Source organism: Drosophila subpulchrella, chromosome X (genome assembly GCF_014743375.2).
Source record: "Drosophila subpulchrella strain 33 F10 #4 breed RU33 chromosome X, RU_Dsub_v1.1 Primary Assembly, whole genome shotgun sequence".
In the NCBI taxonomy this organism is placed as follows: Eukaryota; Metazoa; Arthropoda; class Insecta; order Diptera; family Drosophilidae; genus Drosophila; species Drosophila subpulchrella.
In genome coordinates this window covers 21877782-21895201 of record NC_050613.1, presented here as the reverse complement: position 1 = coordinate 21895201, position 17420 = coordinate 21877782, and the positions used below count along the sequence as shown (strand labels likewise).

At 38.0% G+C, this 17420-nt stretch overlaps 2 protein-coding genes across 2 annotated transcripts; both read left to right on the top strand.

Moving 5' to 3' along the window:
- Positions 1 to 6346: 6346 nt before the first annotated feature.
- On the top strand, positions 6347 to 7101 carry LOC119557459. Its single transcript, XM_037870224.1, has 2 exons — positions 6347 to 6441; positions 6506 to 7101. Exon 2 carries the CDS (start codon positions 6507 to 6509, stop codon positions 6957 to 6959), a length of 453 nt encoding a protein of 150 aa, XP_037726152.1. The 5' UTR covers positions 6347 to 6441; position 6506; the 3' UTR covers positions 6960 to 7101.
- Positions 7102 to 15610: 8509 nt separating this feature from the next.
- Positions 15611 to 17121, top strand: LOC119556878 (putative odorant receptor 92a). Its single transcript, XM_037869353.1, has 3 exons — positions 15611 to 16425; positions 16576 to 16774; positions 16834 to 17121. The coding sequence occupies exons 1-3, from the start codon at positions 15611 to 15613 to the stop codon at positions 17044 to 17046; spliced, it is 1227 nt and encodes a 408-aa protein (XP_037725281.1). The 3' UTR covers positions 17047 to 17121.
- Positions 17122 to 17420: the final 299 nt, after the last annotated feature.

The window sequence follows — 17420 nt, the reverse complement described above, 5'->3', positions numbered from 1 at the left end:
AAAATGACCAACCCAATTGAAAGTGTAAGAGGCATACTCTAAATTTCCACGCGATTGAATCTGAAAGTGAAAAACGTAACTTTTTTCCAGCTATCAATTGTAATTGAAATGACCATTCACATGCTCCAGATACCCATCTTTGTTTTATTTATATCTCCATTTTGTGTCATTGCAATTTGACTCTTCATTACAAATTCCCCTAACCCAGCGACGACGAAAAAATATAAAACTTAATTATGCCTAATTGAGTTAAATGATTAACGGAGCATTTCACTCCCCCATATTTCCATGTGACCTGTGATCCATTCAATTTCCACATGGCCAGTCGATTGGTCAGTCGGACATGGCTTAACACTCAAATTGATTTGAAATGTGCTTAAAAAATTATGCTACACACGGACAAGGCAACAACAAAAACAAACACAGAAAGGTGTGTTTGTGTGGGTGAATTTGAAAATGGGAAATAGAAATGGGAGCACTGAAAAAAATAAGAAGTTCGAAATCATCTCAAAATGTTGGGGAATTCGATCAAAAATATCAAAACATTTATGTTTTACTAGGTATAACACATACAGAGAAAATTCTGACGATCTCATCTGAGTTGAAAATGTTCTTAAAATGTTCTTAAGTTGAAAATGTTTTTATTTTGCTCGAATCAAGTTGAATTGGCGGTATTTAAGTACATTGTATGTACAAATAAACTATTAGTTCAGTCCTTAGTTAAGTAAACTCAATTTAACTTTTCTCTTCTCACCATATCGTTCTTTTATTGATACCAAAATGTACTTACACGGGTTTTAAGAACGAACGTTCTCAATTCAAGAACAATGTTCTCAATTCAAGAACAATGTTCTTAGATAGTTTTCTGTGTGCAGTTTTGGATTGAAATAAGATATATATTATATCTTTTATCTAAAAAATGACATGGGAAATCTTTTGTTTCCGTGTTGTCTACGTGCAAGCATTTTCAAATGCATTTGAAAAAAAAAAAAACAAATCCCAATCGGCCAACCAAGCCCCACCCATTGGAAGCCAGCCGAAACACCAGTTTTCCCACCCACATTATTTCAAAACCCTCTTTTTTTAGAACCCAAACCCCACGGGGATTTGGTGTTGACAAGCTCGTTGGCAAATCACACAAAGTATGCAACAAAAACACACGAATACCTCGCCGGGACAACAAAAAATAGTGAAAAACAACAGGGAAATTGGGATTTGAAAATGCTAACCATTTTTGTATGCCCTCTTGTGTTTGGAAAGTGGGAGTCACCACGTAATTTTCATTGAAAAATGCTTCAATGAAACTAGTATGAATATATATGTCAAGATATGTTAAAAAGAAATTTTAATGCAGGTTTAAGTAGTCAAAAAACGTAAGTAATGCATAACGCGAATTCTTCAGAACTTTTCTATGAAAAAGAATAAGAACCTGTGATTTAAAGGCCCTATTATTTGATGTAAGACGTGACTTGTTTCTTCATAGTAAGGGATCTAGTTTAGAAAAGTCTCTTCAAGTCGCATCCTAAGTCAAGCAACCCCCTTTAAAAATATAGAATATCCAAAATAAACAAAAGAGAAAGAAAGGGCATTATCCTAATCCGGACTAGCAGCTGTCAAATTTATTTGCACACGAAAATCCATCTGCTTGGACCATGGACCGCAACTGCAACCACGTATCAACCCCCCCCCTCGCCACTGAAATCGGCCGCGGGCGCCCATGGAAAATCAGGGGGTTGGATGAATGGAAGCGCAACAAGTTTCTGCAGTAGTCATTCCAATCCAATTCCTTTTATTGTTGTTGCTGTTTGTTCTTCGGCATTTGCAACTTTTGACCTCTCTTTCGAGAACCCCCTCAACCCCCCCCCCCGTCCGCCCGCCCATGAGCAGTTTGTGTTGCCAATCAACACCTACCCCCCCTGGCCCGTCGCCCATGGCCATGCAATTTTGACAGGGATATAAGCCAGGACTTTGCGTTATTGGCATTCGCCGTGAATGTGGACGGAGACTTCAGGATGCAGATGCAGATGGAAATGAAGATGGAGATGTTGAATGGACACACGACTGCGGATGCGGATGCGGATTTGCGGACATGGACTGTCGATACGGGACACGAACACTTCTGGCTAATCGAATTTAAATTTCCGTCAAATGAAGCGCATCAGTCGAGTGCACTTTACACTGGAAGAAAATGTTTTAAGGGTCTTAGGATTCTATTACGATACGTACATGAATTCTTTCCATTTCAGCTAATCTCCAGTAATTTCATTATATTTTTAATTAGTGCCTGGGTAATTTTATTTAGCTTTCCTTATGCTGAAAGGTTCCAAGATTCGATCACAAAACAAACCTATATAAACGTTTTGAAATAACTTTTAAATGTAATTTTAGGTGCCTAAATGTATGCAGTAAATAAAGCATAAATAGCATAAAGCATTAAAATATATTGTTGCATACTTTTAGACACCTAAAATGATTTAGTAAGCGGTTAAAAACCCTTTGTAATACTTTATAATACGTTTATATCGTTTATAATACTTTACTTATATCTTTTGATAACCCTGTTACATTTTCAATAATTCAATTTTTCAATTTTTAATAGAAATCATAATCCGAATTTTTTCCCAAATTTTCTTTCAGTGAAAAGTGGGCGTGGCACTCACACGTGTGAGAGTGTTTGTATATGGCAGCTTATTTAATCAAACATCCTCTTTGTGTGACTAATGCGACATTGAGTGAGCGAATCAGCGAAATGGGATGGGTATGTGGGTTGGGGTTATTGGCTATCCTGGAGATGGAGATTCAGGAGTTGATAGACTCTGGTTTGTGCACCGCACGTGATGGGCGTGGCCCAGGTGGGCGTAATTGCCGAAAACTGAGGTGTCAATAGCATATTGCATACATATAGCTATTGTAAAGGCCGTGGGCTGTCATTACTGGATGTCTAGCAATGTTAATCTGACACTTTGTCGATTAACGAAATTACAACTCAGCGTGCCCGGGGCGATTTAAAGGGCAGGGCGGACCAGGGGGGCGTGGCAGTCTCATTACAAGGTAACTAACTCACCGCTTAAGTTGTCAAAAGCTGCTCCAAATGAGGAATTTGTCAATAATCTCTCAATTAGTTGCGGATTATTGCAAGCTTTGTCGAAAAATCAGCATCTTTTGCAATGTGTGCAATTTCATTATTTACAGTAATTTCATTTATTTACAATTATTTTTAAATGCCTGCCAGCTTGCACAATTTAATTAATTTGCCTCGCATTAAAATTCATTGGCAGGGGAGAAATGAAGGTGAAAGCAAAATTTATGAGGAGAAATGGAAAGGCTACTATGCAAATAGATAAGGTTAAAGGTATTTTGGTTGGTCAGTGTTGGGAAATGCCCAAAAAGGTATTAAGGAAAAAATTTTAATTAATAAATAATATATAAAATGTAAGAATAAAAATTATTTATTAGATATATTGTAGGAAATTATTTTTTGTGTAAAATATTTCATTTTTATGACAGCCATTATTAAATTTCAGTTTCTTTGTTTCGATACTTATCGATAATTTGTGATTGTTTTTTATTTATAATCAGGGGTGATCAGGGATCATCACTAATTGGAAAATACGAAAAAAAAATAGTTAAAATAAAGTTGTTTTAAATTTATTAAGTATATTATACAGAACGATTTTTTGTAATTAAGTGTAAGTTACTCCTTTTATTCGAAGGCCAATATTAAATTGCGGTTCCTTTGTTCCGATACTTTTCGAGAACTTGTGATTCTTTCCGATTAACTCTGTCCCTGCTCCTTCTCTCGATAAGTAAGTTCCCTTGAATGGCGAGTGGGTGGAGGAGCTGTTTTTGTGGTTTTGCCGAGGCGCCTGCTGCATTGCGACAAGTTGGAGCTTCTATCAACTGGTGTCCAATTTGTTATGGACAGGTAAAAATGGCAATGCGCGACGCCGTAAATCAGGAGTGCCGGTGGTCGGTCGGTGGCCTCCTTCTCCTTCTGCTCCTCCTGCTCCTCCTGCACCTCCGGTTCCTCCTCCCACTTCCCCATATCCTGGCGGGGATTCCCAAGGGAAACCAACTGGTCAGGGGCAGACTCACTTGGCAGACTGCTTGGCCACCAGCAAATTGCGAATAACAGCAGCAAAGGCAGCAGCATTGTTGCGGATTTTGGCATTGTCTTGTGGCATGCAACGCGCACAGTGGTGCCAAATTCACAGAAAAAAACAGAGATCAACGATGTTTAAACGGAGATTCACCAAGTATTTTAATTTTAAGAAATGGTTAAAATAAAAAAAAAATTATTTAATCTAAAATATAGCTTATATTATTTTTTTATTTTTTTTTTAGTATGATAGTTAAAGCCAAAAGAAGCCAAGCTTCGAAACTTAAACTATCCTATACAATATTTCTTAAACGTTCCTGTTTTTTGTCAATTTTTTTTGTTATTACTTTTACTATGATCACCACTGTACTTTTGCGCAAAGGGGATATTTAATATTCTCTTTCCGTTTTTACCCAAAAATTCATTAAACCGTGGTTTGAGATGCTCTTTCCCTATAAAAATCTTAAAACATTGACATATGAATTGAAAAAGATGGGTTCTGTATTTTACAATTTTTGATGTTGTATTTTATAAATAATTTTTTCTGTACAGCGCAATAGATCTCTTTCTTATAAAGCTCATATCATGATCAAGGCTGGACACGCCGTTCATAAATAGTGAACTTCTACCAACATTGCGATTCTCCAGCGACTTGTGGCCAGGGTTTTGCCCTTCTCTGGTGGTTGTCATTGTAACCGATTGTCAATTATGTTTCGCATGCAGTTGAAAACGTTGCATTTCCGACGCCGCCGTTGCTACTGGCCAATGTTGAGTGGCGACGTGGCTGAGAGAACAAAAGACGGTCAAAACAAAAGGCCCAGGGAGGGGTTGGATCCTCCCCCCCCACCCCTTTTTCAAGGGGGGTTCTTTGGGGGTGGGGGTCAGGTGAATATGGCAGGCTTTAGCCGGGTCTGGTCTTCGGTCTGAGCCCAGGCATCCGGAAGTTTGCGCTGACATTCATTACCATAATTCACAACAGCTTAAAACATTTATGTGGCTGCCGCCCCAAGCTCTCACAGACAGCCCCAAGCACCCCCCTTCAACCCATACCACAAAGACCCCCTTTTTAAGGGGGGAGGGGGGTCCGCCCATGCTGCAGTCTGTTGTTTGCGTTCGGATTATATGCAGGAGCATGCAAAAAGGGATAATAAGGAAAACTTGAAAATTTGTTGCAATTATTTTAACTGCTTGGAAATTGCCGTCACCCCATCTGCATTCACCATTCACCGCCCTGCACTCTCCACTTTACAACTTATTTTTGGGGCACACGTGCCAAGACCCCCAAAGTCCTTCGCAAAATGTTGCCTCTACACAGCTCGATATTCATTTCGATGTTCGCAGTTGATTAGATATTTAAAGAATATATAACGCATATAATCGTTTTGCAGTTTTCAAGCCAAAACTTGACCAAATCGAAAAAAAAAACTAAGAAGGCTGATAAGGGACCAGGTTCGAATACCATTACTTATTTTTTAGAGGTTTCTTTTAATATTCCAGCTACAATATTTGGATATTCGATATTCGTCTTGCAGTTTTCAATCCAAAACTTGACCAAATCGGAAAAAAGAACTAAGAAGGCCGATTAGGGACCAGGTTCGAATACCACTACTTATTTTTTAGGGGTTTCTTTTAATATTCCAGCTACAATATTTGTATAAATTGTAAATAAATTAAATGTGTGTAATATGTAAAATTCCTTTTTTCTGCGATGTTTTCCTTAAAACCAAAACTGGATTAATTTTAAAAATTTATTATATTAAAAAAAATTTGTAACCAATCAAGTATTACTGGAAATCGGCTGTTAAGAAATGGTATTCGCTTAGAATTCGATGTCTAATATGAATTATAATTTTTATTTATATTATTATTTTAAAAAGTAGTTATTATATAATTTTTTCTGTGTATTTTATATGCCCACACACATGTGTTTTTGTGCAGCTAATGTATGGTGTCCAAGGACGATGGTAAAACTGGTAGTCCTGCTGTGCTGGCCAAGCGAAAAATGAGGAAATAAACTTGATTTTGATAAGGGCCAGTTGCATTGCGAGGAGTGAGAAAGTGCGCCAAGCAAATGGGTAAAAACTTTTCCTAATATGATTAGAATTTTCACAAACAATTTATGAGTGTTAATTAACTTATGTGGGGCGGCGGCTTACAACACTTGCCAAACAAAATATGCCCACAACTTTTTAGCCCATCAACTCTACCTTTGCTAATTGTGTTGTGATTATTTTGACTATCCGTTTAACCATTTGTATTCATTCAGATTCAGTGCCTTGCGCCTAGCACATTTCATAAAATCTTTTCATTTTTCCTTAAAGCAAAAAAAAAAAAAAAACCAGGTAAGCTCGTCCTTCTGTTTAACCAAACGCTCGCGAGTTATACAAATACACATAACGCACATAGAATGGCCAATTTCATAAAGACCGAGGATCAGGTGAAGATCAGCGAGATTGTGGAAAAATTGGTCAAGCAAAATTCCAAACGCTATGCCAAGGAAGAAGACAACCTGAATATACCGTGTTGTTCCCGCGACGTAATGCTGAAATGCCCGGAATTGTCGGGCATTAGGGCCGTATCCGATTTCGAATCGTTTGGCAATCGAGCCGGATCCGCACATACCTATCGCACGGCCGAGCTAATGACCATCGGTCGCCGTGTTGCCAATCGCATGGTGGATCCGACTGGCCATCGCGAAATGTTGAACAATCGCTACCAACTGGACGAGCGCCTCCGTTCCGCTGGAATCTATCACAATCGCCTGGGAAATCCGTATGGACCTACTGCCGAAATGGAGCAGGGTGGTCATGGTGACACCGATCCCGGCAAACCCACCACATCCATGGGTTCCATGGCTTAAGTGGGGGGTGCCCCCCAATAACTAATTTTAACCTTGGAGCCTGCTATATATATCACTGGGCCAATAAACACATACTAAGACTGTACAAGCTGTTACACTTTCCGTTGAAAAGCAATAACTTAAATAAATTCTATTTAATTCTATGGCAAATACAATTAAACACGCTTTAAATCTATGGTATGGTAAACATTTTCTTTCACTTCAAGTATCTATGTATCCGAATGGAGATAACCTCTAGGGGAGTGCAGGTCATTATGGAGCGTAAACCGAACTTAATGCCGGAAAACCATTACAAAAGTAGGTGCCTGATGTACGTGACTGGATACCCTTAATTATGGTTATGGAAACGCCGTGTGGATCTTGGCCAAAATGGAAACTAAGCCAATGACAGATGCTGTCGCTCTGGCTGTCCCAACTGTCTCTCCATTTTCATTCCGGATTCACCCGGCGAGTATCTCGTGTCCGTGTTTTTATGGCCACAGATTTATGAGCAGCTAATTTACTAAGCTAATTTGTTGAAATTTAAATACACTTGCAGCTGCCAGAGGCTGTGACAGCCAGCTTGTGGCACTTTTCAGAGTGAGTTGTGGGTGTTGGACGTGGGTGGTTCCACTTTGGTCTGTGTCCCCTTTTTTGATGACGTTACTTCGCACGCACCACACAATTCTATATGCAAATGCCGGGAATCGGGCAACCACCTGCAGAGCTTATCTCCCGTCCGAGTCGACCAGCTGCACATCAAAAAACTTTCCCTTTAAATTGATAAAACAATTTTCAGTTCTTCCAATAAGCATAGTTAGTCTTACTTAATGCGTAAGGGCTTATTTTTTATCAATAAACATAGTCAAAATAGGTCTAACTGTTGAAATTATAAATAAATATTGTTAACTGTGCACTCAAAAAATAATTCGATCTGATACTTTCAAATAAAATACATTTACTTAAAGTAATTTATTAACGAACAATTTAACAAAGGCGAATACTTAACATTATAATTTTTTGAGGCTTTGTTAATTTAAAAAAGTTAATTATATTATGTTATTATATTTCAGAAAAAACAGTTGGGAATAATTAAAATAAAGTACATTTACTTAAAGTAATTTATTAACGAACAATTTAACAAAGGCGAATACTTAACATTATAATTTTCTAGGCTTTGTTAATTTAAAAAAGTTAATTATATTATGTTATTATATTTCAGAAAAAACAGTTGGGAATAATTAAAGCTTAGCCCATGCATAAAATTTACTTTTCTTAATTTAAAAACTTAAAAAATAAGTTTATTATTTTAAAATTTGTATAGATTAACAACCTGGCGTTTGTTTTTTTGAGTGTAAGCTGGCTGAACCAAAAATGCCACCACATAGGACTTATTTGGGACTGGTGGCGAGATGTGACAACTCACGGGGACCATCAGCCAGGACTCACGTACCGCTGGAGTCCTCTGTTCATTGTCCTCTGAAAAGTCGCTTATCACTAAGTCGGCACTACCAGAAATTTATTTTTACCAGTCATCGCTCATATAAAGGGTAAAACTGAGTAATTTAGATTGTACTTTACACATGAGACACCCTTTTCAAAATCACGTACCTTTTGAATTTCTTCTGCTGTTCCTTGAAAACCCTAGGCCTTGTGCCATTAGAAGTCCGAATACCAATTAAGGGATTTTATGATGGGATCATGTTTCAATTAAAAACTGTATTTTCACAACCTGACTAATTTATTCGCCCCCCTTTTATTGGGTCTTAAGCACCTGCAACGATACAGCTTTCATTCTATTTCCCTCATGCATATGTAAAACTATATTCCTGATCAATTTAGTAGCACGCTCCCATGTCCATGGGCATAATGAAAATGTTTGCAAATCGCATACGAACAGCAGGGCTTAAGGGGTCGGGGTTGGTAGGCCCAGGGGCGTAGCCTGTATAGCAGTATGCCAAGGGGTTGAGTTGGCCCAAGGGGAATTGCGGGACGAACAATTGTAACACGTATTCATTTCAAGCGTTTTATGCGTTGCTTGGCTTTTCTTTTTACACACAAAGAAAAAGGGGGTAGTATTTTCAAGGCCTTTAAAAATTATCAGCTCCTAAGTGTTTTGTAGTATTTTTACTTGCATTATTGTTTTGATTTTAAGTTTTAGAATTTATTGAATTATTGTACTAGTTTCAGTCTAGAATTTTCCTGCACTTGCACCAGCGCTTATAATTCCCAAGTGTTTATTTGGAATGTTTTCAGGTTCAACTATTCAACTAGTTTCAATCTATAATTTTCCTGCTTTTGCACTAGCGCTTATAATTCCCAAGTGTTTATTTGGAATTTTTTCAGGTTCAAGTATTCAACTAGTTTCAATCTAGAATTTTCCTGCTCTTGCACTAACGCTTATAATTCCCAAGTGTTTATTTAGAATTTTTTTCAGGTCCAACTATCCAATTGTAATTTTCCCTGTGTGCCATATCCACTGTCCACCGGCCTGACATAGTTTTTGTTGCCACAGTGGCTTGGACCCAGCACCAGCACCCCCATCCTCCTCCTTTCTCGTTTTTCCCTCCTACCCTGACTTCACTGTACTGCTGCTCAACTGGCTGCCGTGGCGTGCCTGTGCGCTGACAGTAAATGCTGAAAATTGAGTGCAACTTGTCGTAACTTTATTTTCAAATATATGCGGAAAGGACTAACCAGACAATGCACAACACACTCACATTCACATCCTTGCACTCGCACTCCGCATAGCCGCACTCAATGAGAAATGTGTGGCGGCGCGCATTTAACATGTAAAACACAGGCGACAAGTATGATGACACCGAACTTTTGTAAAGATCAAGAAAAAACTTTTTTTTACTTAAAACAAATTCTTTAAAAATTGCATGTTTAAGTTTTTGTTATGTCTGGTTTAGGTAAGGTATGTAATTTCAAATAAGACATTTTGAATGGCTTTATAAACATGCTGTTCGAACAGTATATCCTATATAGACCTTATAGATCAGCAGCAAACCCACAAGACATTGTTGTTATTATTCTTGAAACCTTTGTCGCCTGTGGAACATTCATATGTGTGTGCTAAGTGTTTTGCAACAAAGTTTTTGCGTGCTTTTGTCTGCCGACTGCCGACTACCGACTACCGACTACCGACTGCCGCCTCCTGGTACTTCGTCCTGCCATCCTGAACCGCTCCGGAATCCCCTTCCGCTGCGATTCCTGGGCCACGGGCCATCACTCCGGCTCCAGCTCCGGTGTGCGAGTCCTGGTGCACGGATACGGCTATAGTTTCTGCCCGGGCTCCGTTGCCACACAGAAAGAAACAGTGATATCATATGATGATGATATGGTACTACAATAGTTTCAAGATTATCTATTTGACATGTTATAAAGTCGGAACTTTTAGAAAAATTCATTATTATGAAGATTTATGATTTATTCATTATGATGATGATATGGTACCAGAATAGTTTCGAGATTATCTATTTGACATGTTATAAAGTCGGAACTTTAAAAAAAAATTCATTGTTATGAAGATTTATGATTTATTCATTATGATCACCAGAATTTTTTTTTTAGATTATCTATTTGACATGTTATAAAGTCGGAACTTTTAGAAAAAATGCATTATTATAAAGATTTGTGAGTTATTCATTATGATGATGATATGGTACCAGAATAGTTTCGAGATTATCTATTTGACATGTTATAAAGTCGGAACTTTTAGAATAAGTGCATTATTATGAAGATTTGTGATTTATTTATTATGATGATGATATGGTACAAGAATAGTTAGGGGATTATCTAATTTAACTGCTTTAAACTCGAAACCTTATGAAATATATGATGAAATACAATAATATTCTGATTTTAATGAAAGTACCCCTATCCTTTTAATATTACTCACTGTTCAATATCATTATAATGCATTATAATATGATATCGTATGATTTTCCTAACCGTGCAGCTCCGTTTACGGCACTCCATACCCGGTCTCGGTCTCGTCTGCATAAGCTATGTGGTTGTCTCCTCTCAGGCTCAGGACCTTCCTCCTCCTCCTTTTCGCCTTCTGCGGTAAATTTAACGAATATGCAAGTCCTGGGCAGCTCCTCTTGTTCATTTCGGGTCATAAGTTCGCTGTGAAATTGTTTAACCCTTTAAGGATCCACCATTGTCTTCAAGAATAATATTTATTTATACAAAAGTAAAATTAACTTTTTCTTCAAAGAGAGAGGGCAACTCTTAACAACTTAAGAACATATTCAGTATGAATATTTCAGGCGCCTAAAAGCCTATAATTCCCAAGTCATTTTTCTGACACCAGAAAAAACAAACATGTTCGTTCTGCGAACGGGTTAAACTTGAGGCCTGTGGGGCTGGACACTCGCACAAAACCGACGATCAACTTTGACTTTTGTGCTTTTACTTGGCCACTCTTTACCGACTGCCACGCCCCCAAAAGACACACTGGTTACCCGCCCACCGACACGCCCACACACTCGACAAATCAATTGGCAATCAATGGACGCTGTCCGTTGGTTGTGGTAGTCAATAAATTGCAAGAATTTCTCCATCTTCTTCTTTTTGCTGGTCGACGGCCATTTTTACCGTTACGCGTTAAGTGGCCATAAAAGCAAGAGGAAGAGAGAAAAGTACCAGGTTTACCGTTGCATTTACTGTTATGCAGCCAAAGGATATGGGATATGGGCGATTTGAGCTTATTTTGTTGCATTTTTCTCCAATACTATTGCTTTGTATTTAAAAAAAAAAAAATCCTTTTGCAATTAAAGCGTTATCTGATTTTTTCACCATCCCTCCTTTTCGAAAATTTTGTGTCAAATCAAGCATTTAATGGATTCCCTTACACTTCCTGGGCAGATTTCGTTACCTTTGCCAAAGACCTGTGATAGTTCGCCCCACTTGCAAACAATGTTGGAAGTGTCGGAAGCAGTGCTCTGAAACCATCCCGGAGGTAGGAAAAAAAAAATGGGCATCCAGTAAAAGTGGGAAGGACTTCTTTGAGTTTGCATTTCTTTGCCCGGCCAACCAATTTGAATATTATGCCAACAAAGAACAAAAAAAAAGCGAAAAGCGTTAGGGGGATCAAAGCTGGAAGCATGGAAATTATTCAAGGCATAGTCGAATGCTCTTTTAAAAGATTTTCTGAAATTATTCCGATGATAATATTTATAATTAATATAATTTTAGTATTTTAAAAAGCAAAATAAACAGTTCTTGTATAAAAAAGGAAGTTTAAGATAAGTTATTTACCTAAATCAAGTTAATTAATGTTAAGGACCTAAGATAAATAATAAGGATAGGTAAAAACCATTAGTATTTTTTTTTATTTATTTTTTTTTTGACAAGGATATTTTCCAATATTCCCTTTAGTACCCCAAAAGCTAAACAATCAAGAAAGTTGATTTTTCAAAGTAGCTTAGAGCCAGGAATGCGGGCCACTTGGAGAGGAATTTGGGGCAACAATTTATCGAAATGTCTAAGGACATTTTCATGGCCGAAAATACCCTTTCACACACACAGGCACAGCATTTACCCCCACAGATGCACGCATTGTGTGTATGGACAGCCGACAGCTCAATTCTCAGCTGGAAAATGCAGAAAGGGCAAAATGGGGGGCAAAAACACATCTCTTTTGAAACCCAATGCGCCGTTGGCCTTTGATAGTTCAAACCTGAGTGGGAAAAAATTGTGCCAAAAATTGTAATAGAAATTTCTGTGCTGCACACACACACACACACACACACACATTGGCAAATATCGACAAGTGATGGAAGTTTTCCCTTCGGAAAACCCTGCGGCCTATATGTATGAAGTTTTCTTCTACCAATTGCCCAATTGTATGTGGGCATAAGAATATTTTAAATTGCCATTGTCGATGGCACAAAGGCATCACAATTCCACTGAATTAAAACAGATAATTCTATTGCATACTACCTGGAAATAAATGGGCACTCGCAGTTTGTTTTCCCATAAATGTCATGCAAATTCAAATATGATATTACACGTGTTTACACGACTAATAATCATGCAGTTTACTAAGCGAAAAAAATTGGACAATGGTTAAATTTAGTGGGCAAATTAAAATATGATAGTTCCAACCTAACTTTTACCTTGAAAAAAACTTAATAAAGGGATTAACATTTTTTTTTTGATTTACTTTTGAGATAAATTACATGTGGCTAGATAAAAAAAATTTTTTTTATAATTCTTTGTAATTCATTAAAAAATATTTTCTCTCTTAAAAGAATAATTATACATTTGATAGTTGGCTTTGAACACGGTCGCAGCCTTCCACAGCCCTAATTGATATGTTTGCTTAACAATGTGTTTCTGAAATCCATCTCCCTATAAAAGTGCCACATAATCTGTCGAAAAATCATACGCACTGCCCAGTTAAAGGTCCGAATCCGCATGCTTTTATTATTTTAATTAATACAATAATACAATATTGCAGACACGTTGCACAAAGGATAAACAATATGTGCGAAACATATGAATGTCCGTCGTATCTAATTAAAAACTCAATTTAAGGAATATAATACAGTGGCGTGGGGTTCGAACCGTTGACAACTGTTGCATTAAGTGTTGCCCCATCGATTGCTGTAAAAATAACAATCAACGACATGGACACACTGCAACACTGAAACACGTTTGGACTTGTGCTAATGGCAATACAATTAATTTGCATTAATAATTGAGTCAACGCTTCAAATTAAAATGTATTTCAATTTGAGGCATATGGCAGCATGCTGAATACAGAAGGCCATGGGTTGTTTTGAATTTCCATGTGCAAATATTTAACTCAATTATTAGCCCAATGAGCACTGATATCTCCGATTTAATTGTTTATCCAGAGCACACATACTTATTTACACACTGGCTGCTGATGCCGGCCAATAAATACGAAAATCAACTCGTTTTCACATTGTCGGTCCAGGGCCATAAATACCATGCGTATATATATATAAGTATTTTTTAAACTAATTACCAGGACCATAAAATGTACGTAGTATGTTTGTGCGGATGAAGCGACGCCTGCAAGTCTGAACATGTTTGGCTTCCTTTGGCTTTTTTGCTGCAAATTATTATTATTAAAGTTTACATTTGATTTGCTTGTGCATTCGGTTGCGGCCATATAACTCAAATTAATTTCAATTTGCCGTAAATTATTTGACGCATTCGCAAAGCCATGTAATTTATGCAGCATTTAATTGCAAAACTTTAACCGCAAACTAAGCGTAAGGTAAACAAATCAACAAATTTATAATTTCCATGTACGTGATCAGGAATGTTTTATATTGCATGCTGGCAATTAGTGCATGGCACGGTGTTATCTATTATAGACATTGAATAGATGATTCAATTGAGGTATTTGATAGGGGGAATTCAAAAACTTCGTTGTCCTTTTCCCGCAAGTTTGGTTTATTTTAGTTAGAGCCACTAGATTACGTAATTTGCCAATACACTTAACGAAAGGATAACTTTCAAGGTGCTGGTTTCACAAGAAATTAATTTAGGAGAAGATGGTTAATAAATCATAAAAAATAGTTAAAATGAAATGGATAAGCTGCTTCGACTTCGAAAATATTTCTCCATGTAATTTTATGACCTAATATTATCGAGCAGCACAAATACCAACTGTAGATCCCAGAATATTAATCTTAGCAATAAAACTATTATCCATATCCTGTTTATTCATATATAGGCAGAGCTGTGTTTTCTTTGAAAAGCAGAGTTATGTTGGGGTATTGTTTCAGAAAATCCAATGCAATGCATTGTTCTTATTGGCCATCTCGATTTAATCTCAACTTAAAGCCACGAACTATGAGGGAAATACGCAAGCACATTGTTAGCAGATTAAGATATTTTGTATGGGCATACAATTGGTATAAGTAGTCCGGCATTCCCAATGAATAATTAAACCTGGCTGCGGCCCGAGCACCTTTTGTGCCTCAAAATGCCAAAATGTGAAGAAGACCCAGCCCGAAAAGGGGGGGGTTCTGGCGTTATGGAAACCACACCCGTCAAATCCGAATGGCTGCCAGAAAATACTTCTCTATGTTTGGCATTTGGCGAGCATCTGGGATGAAGGGCTCCCCAGGCACAATGGTATGTACTTACATTGGCCACTTGATTTGCGAACTTGTCTTTAATGTCGAATGATGGTAAGTTTTGAGGCCTGCCTCTGATAATCCTTCTGGCATTTAATTGAATTAATTTCCATCAGCCATCGGGGATTTTATATGTGCACGTGCAGAAAAGAAGCTTAATTTCATATAAAACTTACTGTGGTATCTAAGAGTATGCAACGATATATTCTGAATCCCGAAGATGACTTTCCTTTTTTACTGCATACTTTTCAACACCCTTAGACTTGATTTCAACAGCCTAGTGATTCAACTCAAATAAAATAATATCCTGAGATATCTGTAGTTTTTTCTCCGTGTATCTATCGGAACATTCCTTCAGCTTAGCTCTAAGGGCTTAATATTTTAGCAATACAATGTTGGCAGGTGTCTGCAATTACGTCAAATTCAATTAAGTAATTATGAGGTCAGCACGGGCTGGCTCATGACAATTTAATGGTGTCGCCTCACTGGTGACCACTATAAAAGCCTAAGCCCCTACGGATTCGGCTATTAAACCACATCGTCATGCTGTTTCGTAAACGTAAGCCCAAGGGCGATGATGAAGTGGTCACCTTTGACGAACTCACCCGATTCCCGATGACTTTCTACAAGACCATCGGCGAGGATCTGTATTCGGACCGGGATCCCAATGTGATAAGGCGTTATCTGTTGCGATTTTATCTGGTATTGGGTTTCCTTAACTTCAATGCCTATGTGGTGGGCGAAATTGCCTACTTTATCGTACACATCATGTCGACTACAACTCTTTTGGAGGCCACAGCGGTTGCCCCTTGCATTGGCTTCAGTTTCATGGCCGACTTCAAGCAATTCGGACTGACGGTGAATAAGCAACGTTTGGTCAAGCTACTGGATGACCTCAGGGAGATGTACCCCGTGGACATGGAGTCACAGCGGAAATATCAAGTGCCATATTACAGGAAACACATGAACAGAGTCATGACTCTCTTCACCATCCTCTGCATGACCTATACCTCGTCATTTAGCTTTTATCCAGCCATCAAGTCGACGGTAAAGTACTACCTAATGGGCTCGGAGATATTTGAAAGGAACTACGGCTTTCACATCCTATTTCCCTACGATGCTGAGACGGATCTGACGGTCTATTGGTTTTCCTACTGGGGATTGGCTCACTGTGCCTATGTGGCCGGAGTCTCCTACGTCTGCGTGGATCTCGTGCTAATTACGACCATTACCCAGCTGACCATGCACTTTAACTTTATAGCCAATGACTTGGAGGCCTACGATGGCAGCGATCATACGGATGAGGAGAATATCAAATATCTCCATGGTTTGGTGGTCTATCATGCCAGAGCTTTGGAGTGAGTATGCAGGTTTCCTATAAATCTCTAGAGATTTGAAATCTATTCTAAAAGCCCTTAAAAGTATGCTATATATTTTTTTCAAAATAATCTCTAGGGACTTCTCTTGCAATAACAAATATTTCTTTAACATAGTTATCCATTTTTCAGCCTTAGCGAGGAGGTAAACAGCATATTTAGCTTCCTGATCCTTTGGAACTTTATTGCCGCCTCGCTGGTCATTTGCTTTGCTGGCTTTCAGATAACAGCTTCAAATGTGGAGGATATTGTGCTGTACTTTATCTTTTTTTCGGCCTCCCTAGTTCAAGTCTTTGTGGTCTGTTATTACGGCGATGAAATGATCTCATCAGTGAGTTTTCTAGAGAAAATGTATATTTGTTTTTATATTTATTATTCCTAATATTTTAGAGCTCTCGAATTGGTCATTCTGCCTTCAATCAGAATTGGTTACCCTGCAGCACCAAATATAAGCGCATCCTGAAATTTATCATTGCCCGCAGTCAGAAGCCAGCCTCTATAAGACCGCCCACCTTTCCACCAATATCTTTCAACACCTTCATGAAGGTAATCAGCATGTCATATCAGTTCTTTGCACTCCTCCGCACAACTTACTATGGTTGAAGGAGTTCAAAATTAATACATAAGACAAAATAATTTTAATCCCAATAAAGAAGGCATATGTAGTTGAGAATAACCTAATTCCAAGGCTTAACTCTTGTATTTTCCATCTACGATAAATATTTACTTTCCTAATATGCTTTTGACAGCCAAAGATGCCAAAGATTTTGCTTATTTTTATGGGTTATAAGCTGCTAGGTATGAATTTTAAGAATAATACGTTTTAATCCCAGATTGTGAAAATCTCGAACCCTTTTCGCCCACATTTGCATTTTAAAGACCTGCATCGGAGCTTAATTTGCACGAGCATGTGGTTCTGCACCTGAGGCAGCTGTCATTTTGTTGCTGTAATTTTTAATTGCATATCAGCAATTTAT